A 19670-nucleotide genomic window follows, 5' to 3' on the forward strand; every position below is an offset into this window, starting at 1 on the left:
TAAGCCAGATATTTGGCATAGTCGTTTGGGACATTGTAGTTGGGGTTTCGTTGAAAATCTTGTATCTGATGGTCTCCTTTCAGAGTCTAGTTTATGTTCATTTTTTGATAATAATAATAAATGTTCTTTATGCGAACTCTGCAAAAGCCATGTTCTTCCTTTTCATATTATAAATAAAAGAGCTTCAAAGCCATTTGAGATTATTTGTTCTGATGTTTGGGGACCCACACCTATTCCTTCTCTTTCGGGCAGTCGTTACTATGTTATCCTTATTGATTCCTATTCCCGTTATACTTGGATATATTTCTTAAAACACAAGCATGAAGTTTTTCAAATATTTCGGGAATTCCATTCGATGGTCAAAACAAAGTTTGCTTGTGATATTGTGCATTTACAATGTGATGGTGGAGGAGAGTATTCATCGAACGAGTTTATTGCCTTTTTTCGGGATAAAGGACTAAGTCGACAGGTTTCTTGCCCTCATACTCCTCAACAAAATGGGGTTGCAGAGAGGAAACACAGGCATATTGTTGAGAGCGCGATGAGCATGTTACATGATAAAAATGTGCCCGTTAGTCTCTGGACAGAAGTTTTTCACACATCTGTTTATATCATAAATCGTCTTCCTATGGCACTTTTGGATCGGAAATCTCCCTATTATACTTTATTCGGACAACATCCCTCTTATGATGAGTTGCGTATTTTTGGTTTTGTATGTTATGTACATATTGATTCATCTTTGCGAAATAAGTTTCAGGACAAGGCTGTCAAGTGCAGATTTGTTGGGTATGCAGATGAATACAAAGGTTATCGATGCTATGATCCTACTACAAAACGTATTAGGACCTCCAGAAATGTTGTTTTTGACGAACGAAATTTTCAGGTCAATGACTCTGTAGCGTTGCCATCTCGAGAATTAGAAGTATATGATCCATGGATGAGCGCAAATCTTTTTGCTAATACAGGAGAAACATGTCAGACTACTTGTCCTTCCTTCGGCTTGAGTAGGGAGTTGAATGACTCACAAATACATGTTGAATCATCTCCAGTTGAGCCACCCCCAGTAGAACGCTTCTCTGGGCAGATATACACTAGACAGGACAAAAATACAGAGACGAGGAATGTGGAAAGCGTCGCCAATGATCCGGCTCAAAGGCCATCACGCATTAAGCATCCTATTCAACGATGGGTGACTTATGAGACCTTCTCCCTTGATTTCCAGTTGTTTATGTCTCAACTCACAAAACAGGCTGAACCCACTTGTTTTAATCAAGCTCTTCAATCCCGTCATTGGACTGAAGCTATGAATGAAGAAATGGAAGCCCTTCATGAATGCCAGACTTGGGAAATAGTCCCTCGGTTAGAAAGAAAGAATGTAGTTGGCTCAAAATGGGTTTATAAAACAAAGTATAAGCCTGAAGGAAGCATTGACAAATATAAGGCACGACTTGTTGCTCGAGGATTCACACAACAATATGGTGAAGACTACGATGAAACTTTTAGTCCGGTAGTCAAAATGGGTACTATTCGTGTCATTATATCCCTAGCAGTCGATCGAGGTTGGAGCCTTAGCCAGATGGATGTTAAAAATGCATTTTCGCATGGAACTTTAAAGGAAGAAGTGTATATGGAGCAACCTCCTGGTTATGCCGAGAAGGATCCTACTGCCTCGGTGTGCAAACTAAGGAAATCTCTGTATGGGTTGAAACAGGCGTCTCGTTCCTGGTTTGAAAGTTTCTCTATGCAAATTCAAAGTTATGGTTTTAGAAGATGCTCTCTGGATAACTCACTCTTTATTTGCCAAAAGGCAGACATTGGTATATTTATTCTTATATATGTTGATCACATTGTGATCACTGGGAGTTCAGATAATCATGTGCAAGACGTGAAGTAGTTTTTAATGAAAACTTTCAAGATGAAAGATTTAGGGGAGTTGAGGTACTTCCTTGGTGTGGAAGTTGACACACAACAAGACACATTGACACTCATGCAACAAAAATACACTCTTGATCTTCTGGAAAGAGTCGGGATGACGAATTGCAAACCAGTCAGCTCTCCGAGTGTATTACATCAAAGGCTGAGCTCTGAAGATGGCCATCTTTGTGTCAACCCAACAACGTATAGAAGCCTCGTGGGGATGCTGCAGTACTTGACCTTTACCAGACCTGATATAGTTATGCTGTCAATCAGGTATCCCAGTTTATGCATGCTCCAACGGAGGGTCATATGGAAGCTGTGAAGCGCATTCTACGTTATTTAAAAGGAACTATAGGAGTCAGACTTGTTTATCTCAAGAACGATAATTTGCATAGAGGACATGAACTCATCACTTATACAGACGCAGATTGGGCAGGGGATCCAGATGAGAGACGATCTGTCTCTGGATATTGTGTATATATTGGACACAATTTAGTGTCCTGGAGCAGCAGAAAACAAAAGGCAGTGGCACGATCGAGTACAGAGGCTGAATACAGATCGATGGCTGCAGGCACGGCAGAAGCCACATGGATTAGACACTTATTGAGTGATCTTGGGGAGACAATTATTCGATCTTTTCTTCTATGTGATAATCAAAGCGCAATAAACATTGCATGTAATCCTATCCAACATAGCAGAACGAAGCACATTGAGATTGACCAACATTTCATACGGCAGAAAGTCGAGATGAAGGAGATAGAACTACGTCATGTTCGAACAGAAGATCAAGTGGCAGACTTATTTACCAAGGGGTTAACAGGACGTCAATTTTGGCTATTGAAGAGCAAGTTGTACATGATTCAAAATCACGTACAACTTGAGGGAGGGTGTTAAAATATAGCTTGCGTATGGATCTGGATCCAGATCCATACGCATGGTATGTTAATGAAGCACATGCTGCTTTACTATCATTAATGGCATCCTTGTAATATCTCTGATATTACAAGGATAGTTGTACATTTGCTGTATATATTAAATGGTTAGGGCTTGGAGGTCGAGCTGTGTGAGCCGCCCCAGCCATTGGTTTCTCTTTCTTTCTCTCTCTCTCTCTCTCTCTCTCTCTCCCTCTCTCTCGCCCTGTTACCTGTAGACGCTGTATCAGAAATAAAAACTGATAAGAAGGTTATGAGGGTTGACGGAAACCCTAATCAATCGAATTTGGGGGATTCAACTGCCATGATCAAAATAAAATAAAATTTGATTTGGGGGTTTTCGATCTTGGAACCGATAACCCGAATCTAGGTTGTTTTAAATTCTGTTTAGGTATACAACTTAGGGCATGGGGTTTCTTTATCATTGAATGTGCATAGGGAGAGTCATGTATAACCTGACTTGGGCAGGTTACACGATGTGCATTATGTGCATCATATAAATCGTTATGAAGTTTCTTTTAGACAGATCTTTTTATGCTACAGGATTAAAAATTTCATATGTCTTTAGGAGGTAGAACAGCCTGCGTAATTGGGTTCTGTTATAATAAGGGTGATTAATGAATTGTTGGTTTTATGGAAATGTTCATACTAGCCCTGTACATTGATGTGTTAGGTTGCTGAATATCATTCCTTCATGTTTTGATAAGTATGATAATGTACTGCTATACTTGCTGCTGAATACTCAAATTTGAAATCATAACACCCAGACTTATGAAAGGCTGCATGATATAACTGAATTTGGGTATTAGAATGAGAATCTAAAACTGAAAGTATATCGTACGCTGAGTATAAAAAGAAATCCTGTTTCTGGTCCACTCATGCGAACGGTTATTCAGACCCATACTTTTGGCCACATATGTGCAGTGGAGTATATGGTTACAACTGGTTTGGTTAAACAAATTATCATTTGAATCACAAGTTGCTTTAAAGTATATCAAGCTAGTTCTTGAGTGTGGCTTAAGCACATATTTGTAAGATGCAGCATGGGATCATTGAAACATAACCTGAAATTTTCAACTGTGTATAATAGTGTTCATTTTACTATGTTTATGGAGGATGGACACGTAAAACTGAAATTTTATATGTAATGTGTCTTGCTTTGTTATCTTTAGCTGAACATTTTATTCGTGTTCAGAATTCTATGAGTGATTAAAAGGCTGGTATGTTGGTTGCTTGGCTATATCTTAAAAAAATGTATACATCAAGAGATTTATCACACAAGTACTACCTTCAAAAGAGGGCTTTGACCCTACAACAAAATGAGATGACTATTCGAAAATACTTTGCCGAATTATCTTCCATTTGGGACGAGCTTGCTATGCTTGAACCCAAATGGAGTGGTGAAGCTATAGAGATTAGACACAAACAACTAGAGGAAGATCGCTTTTTTAACTTCCTAAATGGCCTTAGACCCGGATTTGAACAAATTCAGTCCTCTCTTCTTTCTTCTTTCACATCTCTCTCCATTGAAGATGTAATTACTAATTTGAGTGGGGAAGAAGCCCGTATGGGTATTGGTAAAAGCAATACTAGCACCCTTGCTACCTCTTCTATTCAAGAAGAAAGTGAAGGGGTGAATGTCGTTTCAAGATCGGGTAACAATGTGAGGACTTACAAACCTCTTCACTTCAAGAATCAAAATCAAGGAGGAAGTGGGCAAAGTGGAAAAAGAGACTATAGCAAACTAACTTGTCATTTTTGTAAAGAACCGGGGCATATCAAGCCTATTTGCCCAAAATGAAAGAAATTGCTTGCAATGGCCACCACAACTCAACCGGAAGAACGACCATCCTCTTCCAATGAGTCTTTCTCTACAACAAATTATATAAGCTCTTCAACCTCTTCTCAAGGGAGAAATTTTCGGAGCCGCTATGACAACCCTTCACCCTCCGGTAATATATCTTGGCTTTTAGATTCCGGTGCATCATTTTATATGACTCCAAGTGATTGTTCTCTCTCCAAATATTCTAAAAATTCTTTTCCATCTTTTGTCTCTACGGCGGATGAAACATCTCTTGAAATTAAAGGAATAGGCAATTTCGAAAAACAAGTTTTTTTTATTCCAAAAATTAGATTCATACCAAAACTAAACTTGAATTTACTTTCGGTTTCTTAACTCTCGGACCATGGTTGCGATATAAAATTCTCTTCTAATAAATGTTGGATACAGGATCACCGGTCCGGGAGATTGATTGGGGAAGGCTCTAGGAGAGGAGATCTCTACTATATCGACTCTCTCCAAGTTTCCAAGAATCAATTTTGTAATTTTGTCCAAAATAAGGATATTCATGTATGACATAAGAGACTTGGACATCCGAATATTGTTAAAATCTCATATTTACCTTTTGTAAAACATCTTTGTAAAGGAGATTTTATATGTAATGAATGTATTCTTGGGAAAATGAAAAGTTTACCCTTTTGTCAAAGATCCATGTTTACAACAAAACCTTTTGAAATTATTCATTGCGATGTATGGGGTCCCGCTCCTGTGATATCAAAAGGAGGATTCTTATATTATATGATTTTTGTTGACGATTTTGTTAAAATATAGTATGCGTATGGATCTGGATCCAGATCCATACACACGTTAAATAAAGCACATGCACAATGCTGTTTCATTAATGGCATTCCTGTAATATTTCTGTAACATCGTCCCATTGTATATTTGCTTATATTTATAAGGCTTAGGGCTTGGAGGTCGTGCGAGTGTGCGCCACCCCAGCCATTGTGCATCTCCCTCTCTCCCTTTTTCTTTATTTCCTGTGAAGGCTGAACCCCACATAAAATCTTATATGGTATCAGAGCTGAGGTTGCAGAACCCTATCAGAAGCGTGTTCAACGAGATCTGAAGAAACAAGTTTTGATACATCTCTTTGTTTATTCTTTCTCTTTCCCTTTAACTTCTGCTACTCGTTCATTTTTCTGATTCTCGTTCATTCTTCTTCTTCATAGTACTCATTATCATCATCATCTATCTCTCTTCTTCATCATTAACGACTGCATCAGCCATTTCACCATTAACGTCCTTCTTCGACATCAACGATTGCAAACAAATTGAAGTGTTCTCAATCTCGATCTAAGTGTTCTCCTCTTTGATTGCAGTCTCTTTGATCCCTCTTTGATTGCAATATCTTTGATTCGTGTTTTCCCTCTTTGATTGCAATCTCTTTGATTCCTCTTTGATTGCAAACAAATTGAATGCAATTTTTTTCCTCCTCTTTGATTGTTTTCCACATTACAGAAGCTTTCTTTTTATTGCTGTTTTAGTGTTCTCTGTGTAACGTCTATAGGCAGATTATAACAGTTTACAATCTCGATTCTGAATCTGCAAAAAAAAAAGGAATTTCCTTTCAAGGTATTGGTTGCGGAAACCTTCCCAGAGATCTGGGGTCCTCACAGTTCCACTTTCCATTGGATAACCCATCCACCACAAACGAAGTTGCAATTATCATCCATATCAACCAACTAAAACTCTTTTATTAATGAGTAAGAAAATTTCAAAGACAAGGTTTTATTCAACTGAAAGTAAAGTAACACTTGCAGAAATTAAAAGATCTGGAATACAAAAGAAAAAGCCATTATGTCCTCTACTGAAGCTGACAAGCCCAAGTATAACTCATCCATCCCCAGATGCATGTCCAACTTCACTGTTCACCATATCCTGTGAAAAACCAATAAAGTAGGGTGTCAGAACCGAAATTCTGAGCACAGCTACTTCTAAAGAAACCAGGTGAGAGAAAGAACATGGATAAGATTTCATGCAGTGATTTGAGTGAATGCAGATATAAAATTTGCAACATTTAAATATCCATGACTACCAATAATTGCATTTACTCACCAGTCAAGAACAGTAAACAGTGTTATATATCAATAACTAAATGATCAAACCTTTCAGCATGATTTCACAAAGTAAGTCTTATGCTACCAACAAATGATGTCATGATATCAAGAACGAGTCAAACATGCATGATCTAATGCATAACAAAAAAATGCATGATTATGTGCAATGCATGATTTCTTCTGTTATCTTTTATTTAAGTTTCATCTTTCCATATGCATGCCCTATTAGATGCACACATCTTTAAGTTCCTCTTTTTAATTACTGTGGCCCGCGGATACACCAAACGGGTACAAACCCCGAGGTCAAGTAGGTTCACAGGGTAGCTTAACACACAATTTGTATTTTATTACTGGGTTCCAACTTAGCCCTCGACCGATATCAGGAAACAGCACCATCCATCGGAACATTAGACCTCCACATCTAATGTCGGGGATACAAGGGACACCCCACGCTCACAAGTGCCACTTCCTTGGTACCATAAACTCACAGCTGTGACTAACACACCACTCCCGGGTAAAGTGACGGATTCTCCCTAAAACCGTGGCCAGGAGAAGAACCTTAATATCGGGTTCAGGGGCAACAACGCTCACGGAGTTTTTGTATCCTCACAGTCTCCCCAAGACCGGATATCCAAGATTCTCATAGTCCAGATGAGATATCCCAGAATGTATATTACACTGTTCTTATTCTTTATTTATATTTAAAGTTCATTTTTTAAGTTTGCAGCACTATATGCAAAAGTAAAGTGAAAACCCTGCATCCTCCCTTGCAGGGACCCATTCGGGACTCCAGCCCGTGTAAACACATAGAACAGTGTAGTAAAGTGTCAAACCATCTTATGTGGTTTAAGTGATGCTGTTAAAAACATAAATAAAAGAAAACCAACCCACGACGCTCCAGGCCGATGATGGTCAAATTTGGCCATCGGTGCATCACATAATAAAACCATAACAGTATTTCCTTTATAACACTAAGCCAAAATGCCAAACAACATACATCTTCATGCAAATATAAACCCAAACATATGCATGTCATAATTCATTCATATGCATTTTCAACATGTGTGTGTTACCTACATCACATATGGGTCTTAACTAATCTATGGTTTCTTTAAGCGTGTGAGTGTACATGTACCATTTCAAGAAGAATTATCAATAATTGGATCATGCTCACATTCTTATCATGTATACACTTGTACCAAAGCAATACATTTTAACAAAAATCAACTATTTCCCATGTTACAAATTCTACAGCACAAGCACCGATGCCCCGGTACCTTTAAACCCGTAAGCACACAACCATTAAGTTTAAAGTTATCTTTAGATTTATCTTTCAATATGCATAAATTATCAGCTCCAAATACCCGCCTCGGGTATCTAATCCATCTTGTCCATTCGGCAAGGCATGTGTCTAAATTTCTCATAAGCAATTAGAGAATTACAGCCCATTGATTCCTTAGAGAGTATGCCATCCCGATTACAAAAGTTTTTAAGAGCATGGTTATATACCCCTTCCTCAATACCCACACATATTCCAGAATTTACACATTTATGCAGTCACAAACTATTTCAGAATACAAGTATTTTACTAGGCAACTAACCTTTCAAGCGTACGACTCATTCATACATTTGAAATAGTAGACATGCATCATAGCAGGGTTTTGAATACAAGGGAAAAGTAGTACAATATGCATCTGATTACCCAATACCATGTGTAGTTAATTTCAGAGTCTTTGCCTCTTACAGTCTTAATAAATCCCTGACCTAAATGAATACATTTTTATATAGATCTGTGACCATTAAGGTTTCATTTGCTCAACAAAATCTCAATACGCCCGAAGCATTATAGTAGTGTAAAGGTAAAGAGTTCTGACTTAATTACATTAGATAGATACAGATGACAATTATTCATTCAGCCAGCATATTCAATTCTTTCTAATACTACATGCTAATTTTATACACCTATCCTACTGTATGAACAAGGATGACCCTAGTTCTCAGACTATTCAATAATAGGATGCTATCTTGCGGCTAAATCCAAACCAAGCAATCCTGGTAATAAGAAAACTGATCACTTTCTACACAAGTTAATCCTCATAACTAAATTAATGAATCAAAAGATTATGATAAATATTTGACCAGCATCTGCAAATACAATCTGCCTTAAATCTAGACATATTTACACAGTTTACCACATAAAACCCGAAATCACTTACCACAAGGTCTCAAGGGATATGATGGAGAAAAAGAAGAAGGGACTGCTCTAAATGAAATACAGAAGTCGGTATGCTATTTCAAGCCATATGCCAACAGTCTAGATCATTGAGAGAAAAATCCAAATACACCTCCAGAAAACAGAGTTTTGAATACTTAGTGGAAAAGAAACAACCGTAATGAAAGTTACTACTATAACGGCATACAAAGATTACAAGGATATCCTCGAGAAAGATTATGTTAGCATACAAATGTAACAAAACCAAACCACCAACGAATCTGACAGTATGTCATTACAAGAATTTATAACACAGCTAGGAAAAGATCTACACAAGCCGAGGTACAGGCCAGCTCCCAGCTAACTGGGTCAGCTGGGCCTGCTATGGCCCGGTTCAAAAAGTGCATAGCACCCAAAATAAACAGACTTCGGTTTCCTCTTTCCCTTTAGTATTTAGGTTATTGGGTCCCAAAACAGAAATCACCCAAAAATTGGGGTTATCCATTCCAAAGAATCGGAAACCCCACGAATGGGGCTAGTCCGATACCACAGCCAAACCCCAAATCGTTTGGGCTAGGAATTTTTGCAACGTAGGGTTAGGTAAGAAAAATCCCCAAATCGATTTGGGATGAACTTTGCTACAGTTTAGGGTTAGGTACAGTGAATCCCCAAATCGTTTGGGTTTTCGAAATGGGGAAACAACCTAATCCCCGAATCCTCCCCTCAATCCACCCATGGAATCGAACCCACGTTCGATTCCTCACCCCGAGTCCAAGAAGTACCGTACATTTCTCCGATGACTTTTCCGGCGATCAGAGACAGTCGTGGCGGGAGCACCGGGCTGGCTGGAGTCGCCCCCACTGTTGTCGTGATAGGGATGCTCGAGGAGGGCTGATGGCTGCTGGTTGCTCGTCGGCGACCTTCTTTCTTCCGGCGTGTGCGCACCGAGCAAGTGAGAGAGACGGGGAGAGATGGGGGACTGAGGGATGGGAAACCCTAACTCCCCATCCTCCCTTTTATTAGCCCCCCTCATGCCGTGATGGGGGGGGGGGGAGGTCGGTTACGCCCTGCGTAACCCCCCTCCCCCCCCCTTCCTTTTCTGTTACAACGTATCGGGCAACCCTTATCGGGTTGCCCTTTTCTCTTAAAAGGGCTATCATAGAGTGGGGCTCGGGTCCGAACCCGGGACCCGCAACCCGGCCCCAAAAAAATATGGATCCACAAGTGGATCCCAATGGATCCACTGTGGATCCTCGGATAAACTTTTAAAAACTTAAAATTTTTATTTATTTTAAATCTCACTTTAAACATAAAAATTTTAACCCCCAAAATATGGATCCGCAAGTTGGATCCAAGTGGATCCAACTGTGGATCCTCGAATTTGCTTAATATATATACATATATATAGGTATATTTCTAATTTATTACTAATTATTTTAGTATAACGCAAACATTTAAGCGTAAATACCCCTTTATGGGTCCTAGATCCGAAATATGGATTTAGGCCCAATTTGAATTAATTTGAAATATTTTCTAATAAAAATCTCGGGTTTTACAACCATGCCTTATTTTGCAAGAAACCAAGGATGAGAAGGGTGACACAATTACTATTTCTATTAAGAATCCAGAGTATACAGTTTGGAGGAAGCGGGATCAGTCTTTGATTGCTTATATTACGTCAACACTCTCTCAAGAAGTGTTGGTTACTTTTTCAGATGATTGCACTGCGGCGGATCTGTAGAGTAAGTTGTCTCAGACATACTCTCATATATCAGAAGCCCGAGTTATGTACTTAAAAAATGAGTTTCAAACTTTGAAGAAAGGCTCCATGGCAATCATGGAATACATAGACTACTTGAAGAGTATTACTGACCAATTGGCAATTATTGGAAGTGCTATTTCAGATAAAGATAAAGTTCAACAACTCCTCAATGGATTGGGCCCTGATTTTGACATTTACCACAACTTTGTCATGCCTTCCTCACTTGCGCACCTTTGACGACCTTCAAGCGAAACTTCTCCGGCATGAGATGATTATGAAACAAAGGGCAGAAGGAAATGAAGCTCGTTTTCATTCAGTTTTGGCCATGGACACTTCTGTAGGTTTTGGACGAGGGAATGGAGGACATCAAGGAGGCAGAGGCCGCAGACGTTTTGGGCAGGGAGGACGTGGTATCTTTCCTACACCTAATATTTCAGATGTTTTTAATCTACAGAATAGAGGAAAAATAAACAAAATTAAAAATAAGTCAGTTACTCCTGTGGACACAAAAGCACCATCTACAGATGTGCAACAACTTTTGTTATCAACATTGTCACAGATGACAATCAAGCAAAATAAACAAGGCGAGTTGTATGTTGATTCCGGTGCTGCTACCCATGTTACGGGTAATGCGGGTAAGTTATCTCACTTATTGCCTTATTTTGAAAATGATAGTATAGTTACGGGAGATGGAACTTATCACTCCATTAGTCATACTGGCAGTACACATATCCTTATGTCAAAGTCCTCACTTGTCCAATGTCCTCCTTGCTCCTAATATTAAAAAGAACATTATTTCTGTAGCTAAACTTATTGACGATATGAATTTTTCCGTCAAATTTACTCCCTCTTCTGTTTATGCTAAGGATCTACGAATGAAGGAGACGTTCGCTAAGGGGGAGCGACAAGGAAACATGTACGTCTTCAAGGAAATTCCCTCAGTGTCTTCGCCTTCAGTCCCAGTCCTCCAGTTGAAGTCGTCCAAGCATTCTTCAGTGTTTTCGCCTTCAGAGTCTTTGTTTTTTCCTTCATTGGAAGTTTTTAATTCATCTCGTTGTAATAAGCCAGATATTTGGTGCAGTCGTTTGGGACATTGTAGTCGGGGCTTCATTGAAAGTCTTGTATCTGATGGTCTTCTTCCAGAGTCTAATTTATGTTCCTTTCTAGATAATAATAAATGATCCTCATGCGAACTCTGCAAAAGCCATGTTCTTCCGTTTCATATTATTAATAAAAGGGCTTCAAAGCCATTTGAGATTATTTGTTCCAATGTTTGGGGACCCGCACCTATTCCTTCTCTTTCTGGCAGCCGTTACTATGTTATCTTTATTGATTCTTATTCCCGTTATACTTGGATATATTTCTTGAAACATAAGCACGAAGTTTTCCAAATATTTCGGGAATTCCTTTCGATGTTCAAAACAAAGTTTTCCTGTGATATTGTGCATTTACAATGTGATGGTGGGAGAGAGTATTTATCGAACGAGTTTATTGCCTTTCTTCGGGATAAAGGAATAAGTTGACAGGTTTCTTGCCCTCGTACCCCTCAACAAAATGGGGTTGCGGAGAGGAAACATAAGCATATTGTCGAGAGTGCGATGAGCATCTTACATGATAGCAATATGCCCGTTAGTCTCTGCACAGAAGTTTTTCACACATCTGTTCATGTCATAAATCGCCTTTCTATGGCACTTCTGGATCAGAAATCTCCCTATTATATTTTATTTGGGCAACATCCCTCTTATGATGAGCTGCGTGTTTTTTATTGTGTATATTATGTACATATTGATTCTTCTATGCGAAATAAGTTTCAGGACAAGGCCGTTAAGTGCATATTTGTTGGGTATGCAGATGAATACAAAGGCTATCAATGCTATGACCCTACTACAAAACGTATTAGGACCTCCAGGAATGTTGTTTTTGATGAACAAAATTTTCAGGTCAATGACTCTAAAGAGTTGCCATTTCGAGAAGTAGAGGTATATGATCCATGGATGAGCGCAAATCTTTTTGCTAATACAGGAGAAACATGTCAGGCGAATTGTCTTCATTCGGCTTGAGTAGGGAGTTGGATGACTCACAGATGCATGTTGAACCATCTCCAATTAAGCCACCCCCAGTAGAACGCTTCTCTGGACAGATATACACTAGACATGACAAAAATACAGAGCCGAGGAATGTGGAAAGCATCGCTAATGATCCGGCTCAAAGGCCATCACGCATTAGGCATCCTATTCAATGATGGGTGAGTTATGAGACCTTTTCTCTTGATTTCCAGTTGTTTATGTCTCAGCTCACAAAACAGGATGAACCCACTTGTTTTAATCAAGCTCTTCAATCCCGTCATTGGACTGAAGCTATGAATGAAGAAATGAAAGCATTTCATGAGTGCCAGACTTGGGAAATAGTACCTCGGCCAGAAGGAAAGAATGTAGTTGGCTCAAAATGGGTTTATAAAACAAAGTATAAGCTTGAAGGAAGTATTGACAGATATAAAGCGCGACTTGTTGCTCGGGGATTCACACAACAATATGGTGAAGATTACGATGAAACCTTTAGTTCGGTAGTCAAAATGAGTACAATTCGTGTCATCATATCTCTAGCAGTCGACCGAGGATGGAGCCTTAGCCAGATGGATGTTAAAAATGCATTTTCGCATGGAACTTTAAAGGAAGAAGTGTATATGGAGCAACCTCCTGGTTATGCCGAGAAGGATCCTACTGCCTCGGTGTGCAAACTAAGGAAATCTCTGTATGGGTTGAAACAGGCGTCTCGTTCCTGGTTTGAAAGTTTCTCTATGCAAATTCAAAGTTATGGTTTTAGAAGATGCTCTCTGGATCACTCGCTCTTTATTTACCAAAAGACAGACATCGTTATACTTCTTATATATGTTGATGACATTGTGATCACTGGGAGTTCAGATAATCATGTGCAAGACGTGAAGTAGTTTTTAATGAAAACTTTCAAGATGAAAGATTTAGGGGAGTTGAGGTACTTCCTTGGTGTGGAAGTTGACACACAACAAGACACATTGACACTCATGCAACAAAAATACACTCTTGATCTTCTGGAAAGAGTCGGGATGACGAATTGCAAACCAGTCAGCTCTCCGAGTGTATTACATCAAAGGCTGAGCTCTGAAGATGGCCATCTTTGTGTCAACCCAACAACGTATAGAAGCCTCGTGGGGATGCTGCAGTACTTGACCTTTACCAGACCTGATATAGTTATGCTGTCAATCAGGTATCCCAGTTTATGCATGCTCCAACGAAAGGTCATATGGAAGCTGTGAAGCGTATTCTACGCTATTTAAAAGGAACTATAGGAGACAAACTTGTTTATCGCAAGAACAATAACCTCCATAGAGGGCATGAACTCATCACTTATACTGACGCAGATTGGGCAAGGGATCCAGATGAGAGACGATCTGTCTCTGGATATTGTGTATATATTGGATACATTTTAGTGTCCTGGAGCAACAGAAAACAAAAGGCAATGGCACGATCGAGTACAGAGGCTGAATACAGGTCGATGGCTGCAGGCACGACAGAAGCTACATGGATTAGACACTTATTGAGTGATCTTGGGGAGACAATTATTCGATCATTTCTTCTATGTGACAATCAAAGCGCAATAAACATTGCATGTAATCCTATGCGTATGGATCTGGATCCAGATCCATACGCACGTTAAATAAAACACATGCACAATGTTGTTTCATTAATTGCATTCTTGTAATATTTCTGTAACATCGTCCTATTGTATATTTGCTTATATTTATAAGGCTTAGGGCTTGGAGGTCATGCGAGTATGCTCCGCCCCGACCATTGTGTATCTCCCTCTCCCTTTTTCTTTATTTCCTGTGAAGGCTGAACCCCACACAAAATCTTATAGATTTTACTAGATATTGCTGAATATATTTTCTCAAGCATAAGAATGAAGTTTTTTCGTGTAACGACCCTAAGTCATACCCCTTGAAAATGCAGATTTTTTTTTTGAAAACCATTGCAGAAATCTTCCCAGAGATCCGGGGCCTTTACAGTTCCACTCCTAATTAGATAACCAAACACACCACAATAGAGCTTACACTTATCATCTGTACCAAACCAAACCATACCATTATTTATTTATTTGAAAGAAAGAATGTTTAAGCAATGATTGTAGGAGACATCCGAGTTATTTAAATGACATAAAAGTAAATAACGTAAAACTGAGCCACGTCGTCTCTCTGTGAACCGTCCAACAAGAAGGTGACACTCGTAACTCTCTCAAAAGCCAGTCGCTTCACTGATCACCTGCGGTTGCGAAAAACCATAGAAGTAGGGTGTCAGAATCGAAATCCTGAGCACAGGTACTTATAATGAAACAAGTGAGCATAACGAATACAATTAAGGTTTCATGCAATCATTTAGAGGAAAGCAATTATGACAACTTCATAATTTCAATTAAGCATTCATGCAACATGGAATAGTTTCTAAGCATGAAGAATTATCAAGTAATAGCATGGATCACAATTTAAGTAAGCATGACATTTAGCGTGCATTAAAAATTAAACGTCATGCATTCACCATCATGTAACGATTAAAAAAACAGGTAAAATATGTATGTTCTAATGCATAGCAGGATTATGGATGATTTATGTGCAATGCATGAATACTTTATTATCTTTCATTAAGGTTTTACCTTTTCATATGCATGTCCTATTAAATGCATATAATTTAAGTTCCTCTTTTTAATTAATTACCGTTGCCCGCGGATACACCAAACGAGTACAAGCTCCAAAGTCAAGTTAGGTTCCCAGGGTAGCTTAACACACAAGTTGTATTTTATTACTGGGTTCCAAACTCGTACAGTGTATAACCCCAATTATGAAATTTTCAGAGATAAAAAAAAACAGCAACAATGATTCATATGAGCAACATTCGTAATGAAAGTTATATCTAGCACAAGGGATTAGTTATGTCTCCAACTAGTCTCCCGTCTGTTACCACACTTAGATACAAATTCTTAACTTGTTGAGCTATATTTAAGAATCACAAGATTCACCTGTTTAAACTGAAATATAGTTTAACAGAAGAATGATAGTAATGTACGAGTAAGAAACTCTAGCTTAAATGCATTATGTAGGTTCTGATGATAACGATTCATGCAACAACACAACTCCATATCTTTCCAATACTAACTTGCGATCATACAACTAACAAATTAACACCTCAGAGGTTTCAAATTTCAAATACTGGCTGAACCAGAAATCTGTACATGCGTGCAAACCACCTTTACACTGATTAAACCTATGTAATTGGGTTGAGCAGTCCTGACTAGCGTACTCGAAACGAGATACATCATAGAACCACTGTATGAACCTACAGATCATGCTTCTTAACAGAGACTAAACAGTAGCAGGGAAATCACATTCCATTAAGTTTATCAAAAAATATTACCAACTAGCTTCACCCGATAAAAATACCCCCTTTGTATCCATATGCAAACCCCCTTCATAAAAAAAATATGAAACCCCCTAATCGTAGATTTGGGGTTTTCGGTTTAGGGTTAACAGAAACCTTTTTTTCCCTTTTTTTTTTGTGAATGCACATTGCACACTCGACTCACGCTACACCCTAACGAAAAAGACAGTATCACCTACCTAGTCCGGTGTTCTGAAGGTGGCTGTCGCGATTTGGATGCTGTCGCGCTCCCTTCATCACTGCGAGAGGAGGCCGACGTCGTTAGCGCTGCCACACCCAGAGGAGAGGTCAAAGAGGAGACAGAGGGTGTACCAGAGAGAGCCGGTGTTGAGGACATATCGCACGCAGGGAAGGAGGAGGAGAGAGAGAGAGAGAGAGATCAAGAGGGAGATTAGTGAGAAGGAGGGAGTCGCAGGCGTGAGGGTCCCCTCCTCCCCTCTTGCGACTACTTGAATGCTCGGGGGAGCCCGATTCAGGAAACCCCGAAGGGGTTTCCTTTCTCAGCGTAAGGGGAGGCGATGGGGGTTTGAAACGTCGCATTCGCATTTCATAACCCTAATGGGTTTCGGGTACGGGTCGGGTTCAGACCCGACCTGAGTTCGATAATTTTATACTTTTTTTTTTGTAACTCACCTCATTACACGGGGCGCGGCTTGGGTCCGGGTCCAGGTCCCAACTGTAGCGTGGGTCCGCAATTTGCCCGCGGTTTGGATCCGTAGGTCTCGCGGTGTGGATCCGCAGGTTGGATCCAAATAGATCCACCTGCGGGTCTGCGTACTAATAGGTTATATATATGTATATATTATGCTTACTATTATTTGTATTATCCTTAGTTATTTTTCTTTCATATATATATATATAAGTTATTATATGAATATATATGGATCCTGGATCCGAAATGCGGATCCCATGCCCAACTTTAGAAAAATACCTATTTTTTTAGATAAATTTAAACAATTAATGTAAAAAATAGAGGTTATTACAGACGAGTTAGACCCTCTTATAAATTTTTTTCCGTCTTCTAGAGAGAGAGTGACGTCCCCTATAGAGTCCTATCTATAGAAGATAAAGTTCTATAAAATGTAGAACTCTATCTCTCTCTAACTACTACTTATCTTCTTATTATCTTTTATATATATATATTATTAACTAGTTTGGGATCTATCTAGAACACCTATCTAGGTAGAGTTCTACTCCACGTAGAACTCTACCTTATCCAATAAATAAAATTTTGAAATTTAATTAATTAATATTTTTATTAATTATTTAATATTAAATTATTAATTTTTAGAATATTCCAGAGGGTGTCTCCTCCCTCTGAAAGTCCTCTCAATGTGGAATTCTTACTCAATTTAACCTTTAGATTGAATTTAAAGTTTTAAACTGGTTGAACTTAGATTTTGGATCTAGATTCGGATCCAAAATCCAAATTCATATCCACAATCCATATGGATCCCAACCTAGACCAGATCCTAGTTAACGTGAGTCTTGGACTGGGTCCAAATCCATATCAACTCGGATTAAACTAATCCGATCCAATCCAAAAAAATATAAAAATAGAGGCGGGTCATTTTTTGAAAAATGCGATTTTCGGGTCAACCATGACCCGATTTCAGAAAAACGAAATATCATTGTTCTCAGAATTACGAGATGTATCTAACGGTGTACTTACCTAATTTTTGCTTCCGAATTTCCCTTGAATTTTGCTTGATTTTCACTTGATTTTAAAGGTTAAAAACAAAAGGTTTCTCAAGTATTATTCACCTTGTTTTGGTCTTGTCAGTGGGCCCTGGTCTACGTCCAGTCCCAGCTGACGTCACCTATAATTGAGGATATTTTCTATGATTTTTATCAACTTTATAAAACACTTAGCCAAAATTTTAGAAATTCAGAATTTAAAACTATTGAAAAACACACAATATTACAATGAGTATACAAGATGAACCATTATATCAATATGTATAATAGATATTATCAAGTATAATGTTATCGTTTTCTGTATCCTTCTTGCTTCAGTGCTTTAACTCTTATTGTCTCCAATACACATTTCTTATCATGTGTCATAATGCTCTCTTAGCTTATATATTTTTTTCTTTATTGTTTTGTCATTTTTAGTTCCATGACTGCTTGTTTTTCATATTTTTGATGACAACAGTTGACTGTATCTGCTAAAAATGTGATGATAAGCAGAACCACATTTTCATTGAAATCCTTTTTGTGCTAGGTACTTCCCGTGATGATTGATGTAGGAACCAATAATGAGAAACTTCTTCAAGATCCACTGTGTAAGAATTTCTTCTTTATAGTGATGGTAATAAGGGATTTCTTCAGCCCCTGTAATATCTAGTAAATTGGCATTTCTATGCAAAATATTATCATAATTGATCAACTGTTAACATCTACTTTATAAACCTGTTAATGAGAGTATTACCAGTAAAAAAAATCTCTTCCATGCTAAAATTGAGCAACTTATAATTTAAACCAAGATTTAGTTTTAAGATCAACATTTGAATACATGCATATGTCAAATGCCTTTCATTATCACATTCAGATAGTGTATCTAATATTCACACAAACAATGCATCGTTCTTTAACTGCATTAGTTATGAAAACTGGGATATGCTCCATATACACCAGTTAGAAACAAAGGTGGACAGAGAATATAACAAAGCTATCTATACTGAAAAAGGAACATAATGAGAAGGAACATCCATGATGGATGCAGCATATTCAATGCTGCCAAGAGACCTCGAATGAAGCATCCAACTCATTTCATTGTATCATTCCAAGTGTTTATTTAATAAAGATTGTCTATTCCTTAATAATGTAATGCAAAAAATGGAAACACAGATTGCGAGCAATGTCAGATGGATACAGATAGGGGAAGGGGGCATTATGCAGATATGCTTGATACAGTATTGCAGTTTTAAAATAGGACAAAGGAACTGTTAAAATGTATCTCCAAAACCATGTTGTAAGTATAAATATATATACTTATATACTTAGAGATACATATACATATAATATATTATATGTATATGTATCTCTACATATATAAATATATATATTTATACATATTTTATTTTCTTACCCGAAAAGGGTATTCTTGTAATCTTGTGCATATTCCATTTTGGAATATGTTGTAATTTATTTTTGTATTTTGCATTTCTTTATTTTTTATTTTTTTTATTTTTTTTATTTTTAATATTTTTCATAAAGGTGCATTGGGGGTCCCCCAATAGAGTCATTGGGGCCCCCCAACGACTCCTTTTGGAGCCCCCCTTTGCACCCCTTTCACTTTTATTTAAATAGGGGTGTTTCCCCTTGTAAATTCCTAAGCTTGAGAGTCTCAAGCATTTGCTCCTTTTATAAAATACATGCATTGTTGCATGTTTATTATTTTTACGCTTTTTGCGTATTTTATTCAAGTGTTGTGAGAGTGCTTTCGTGCACTTCTTTTCTAAAGTATTTATGCTTGTATG

The 19670-nt window shown here is 38.2% G+C and overlaps 1 protein-coding gene across 1 annotated transcript in view; it reads left to right on the forward strand.

Annotated features, from left to right (window-relative positions):
• The window catches only part of NAD-ME1 (NAD-dependent malic enzyme 1), a 185164-nt gene that overhangs the window by 51752 nt on the left and 113742 nt on the right, over positions 1-19670 (forward strand). Inside the window, exon 6 of the mRNA XM_089995612.1 lies at positions 18413-18473. Coding sequence (XP_089851738.1) covers positions 18413-18473 — 61 coding nt within the window. The remainder of the gene's footprint in view (positions 1-18412; positions 18474-19670) is intronic.

The sequence above is a fragment of the Nuphar pumila genome, chromosome 2 (genome assembly GCF_984573655.1).
Source record: "Nuphar pumila chromosome 2, dmNupPumi1.hap1.1, whole genome shotgun sequence".
Lineage (NCBI taxonomy): Eukaryota > Viridiplantae > Streptophyta > Magnoliopsida > Nymphaeales > Nymphaeaceae > Nuphar > Nuphar pumila.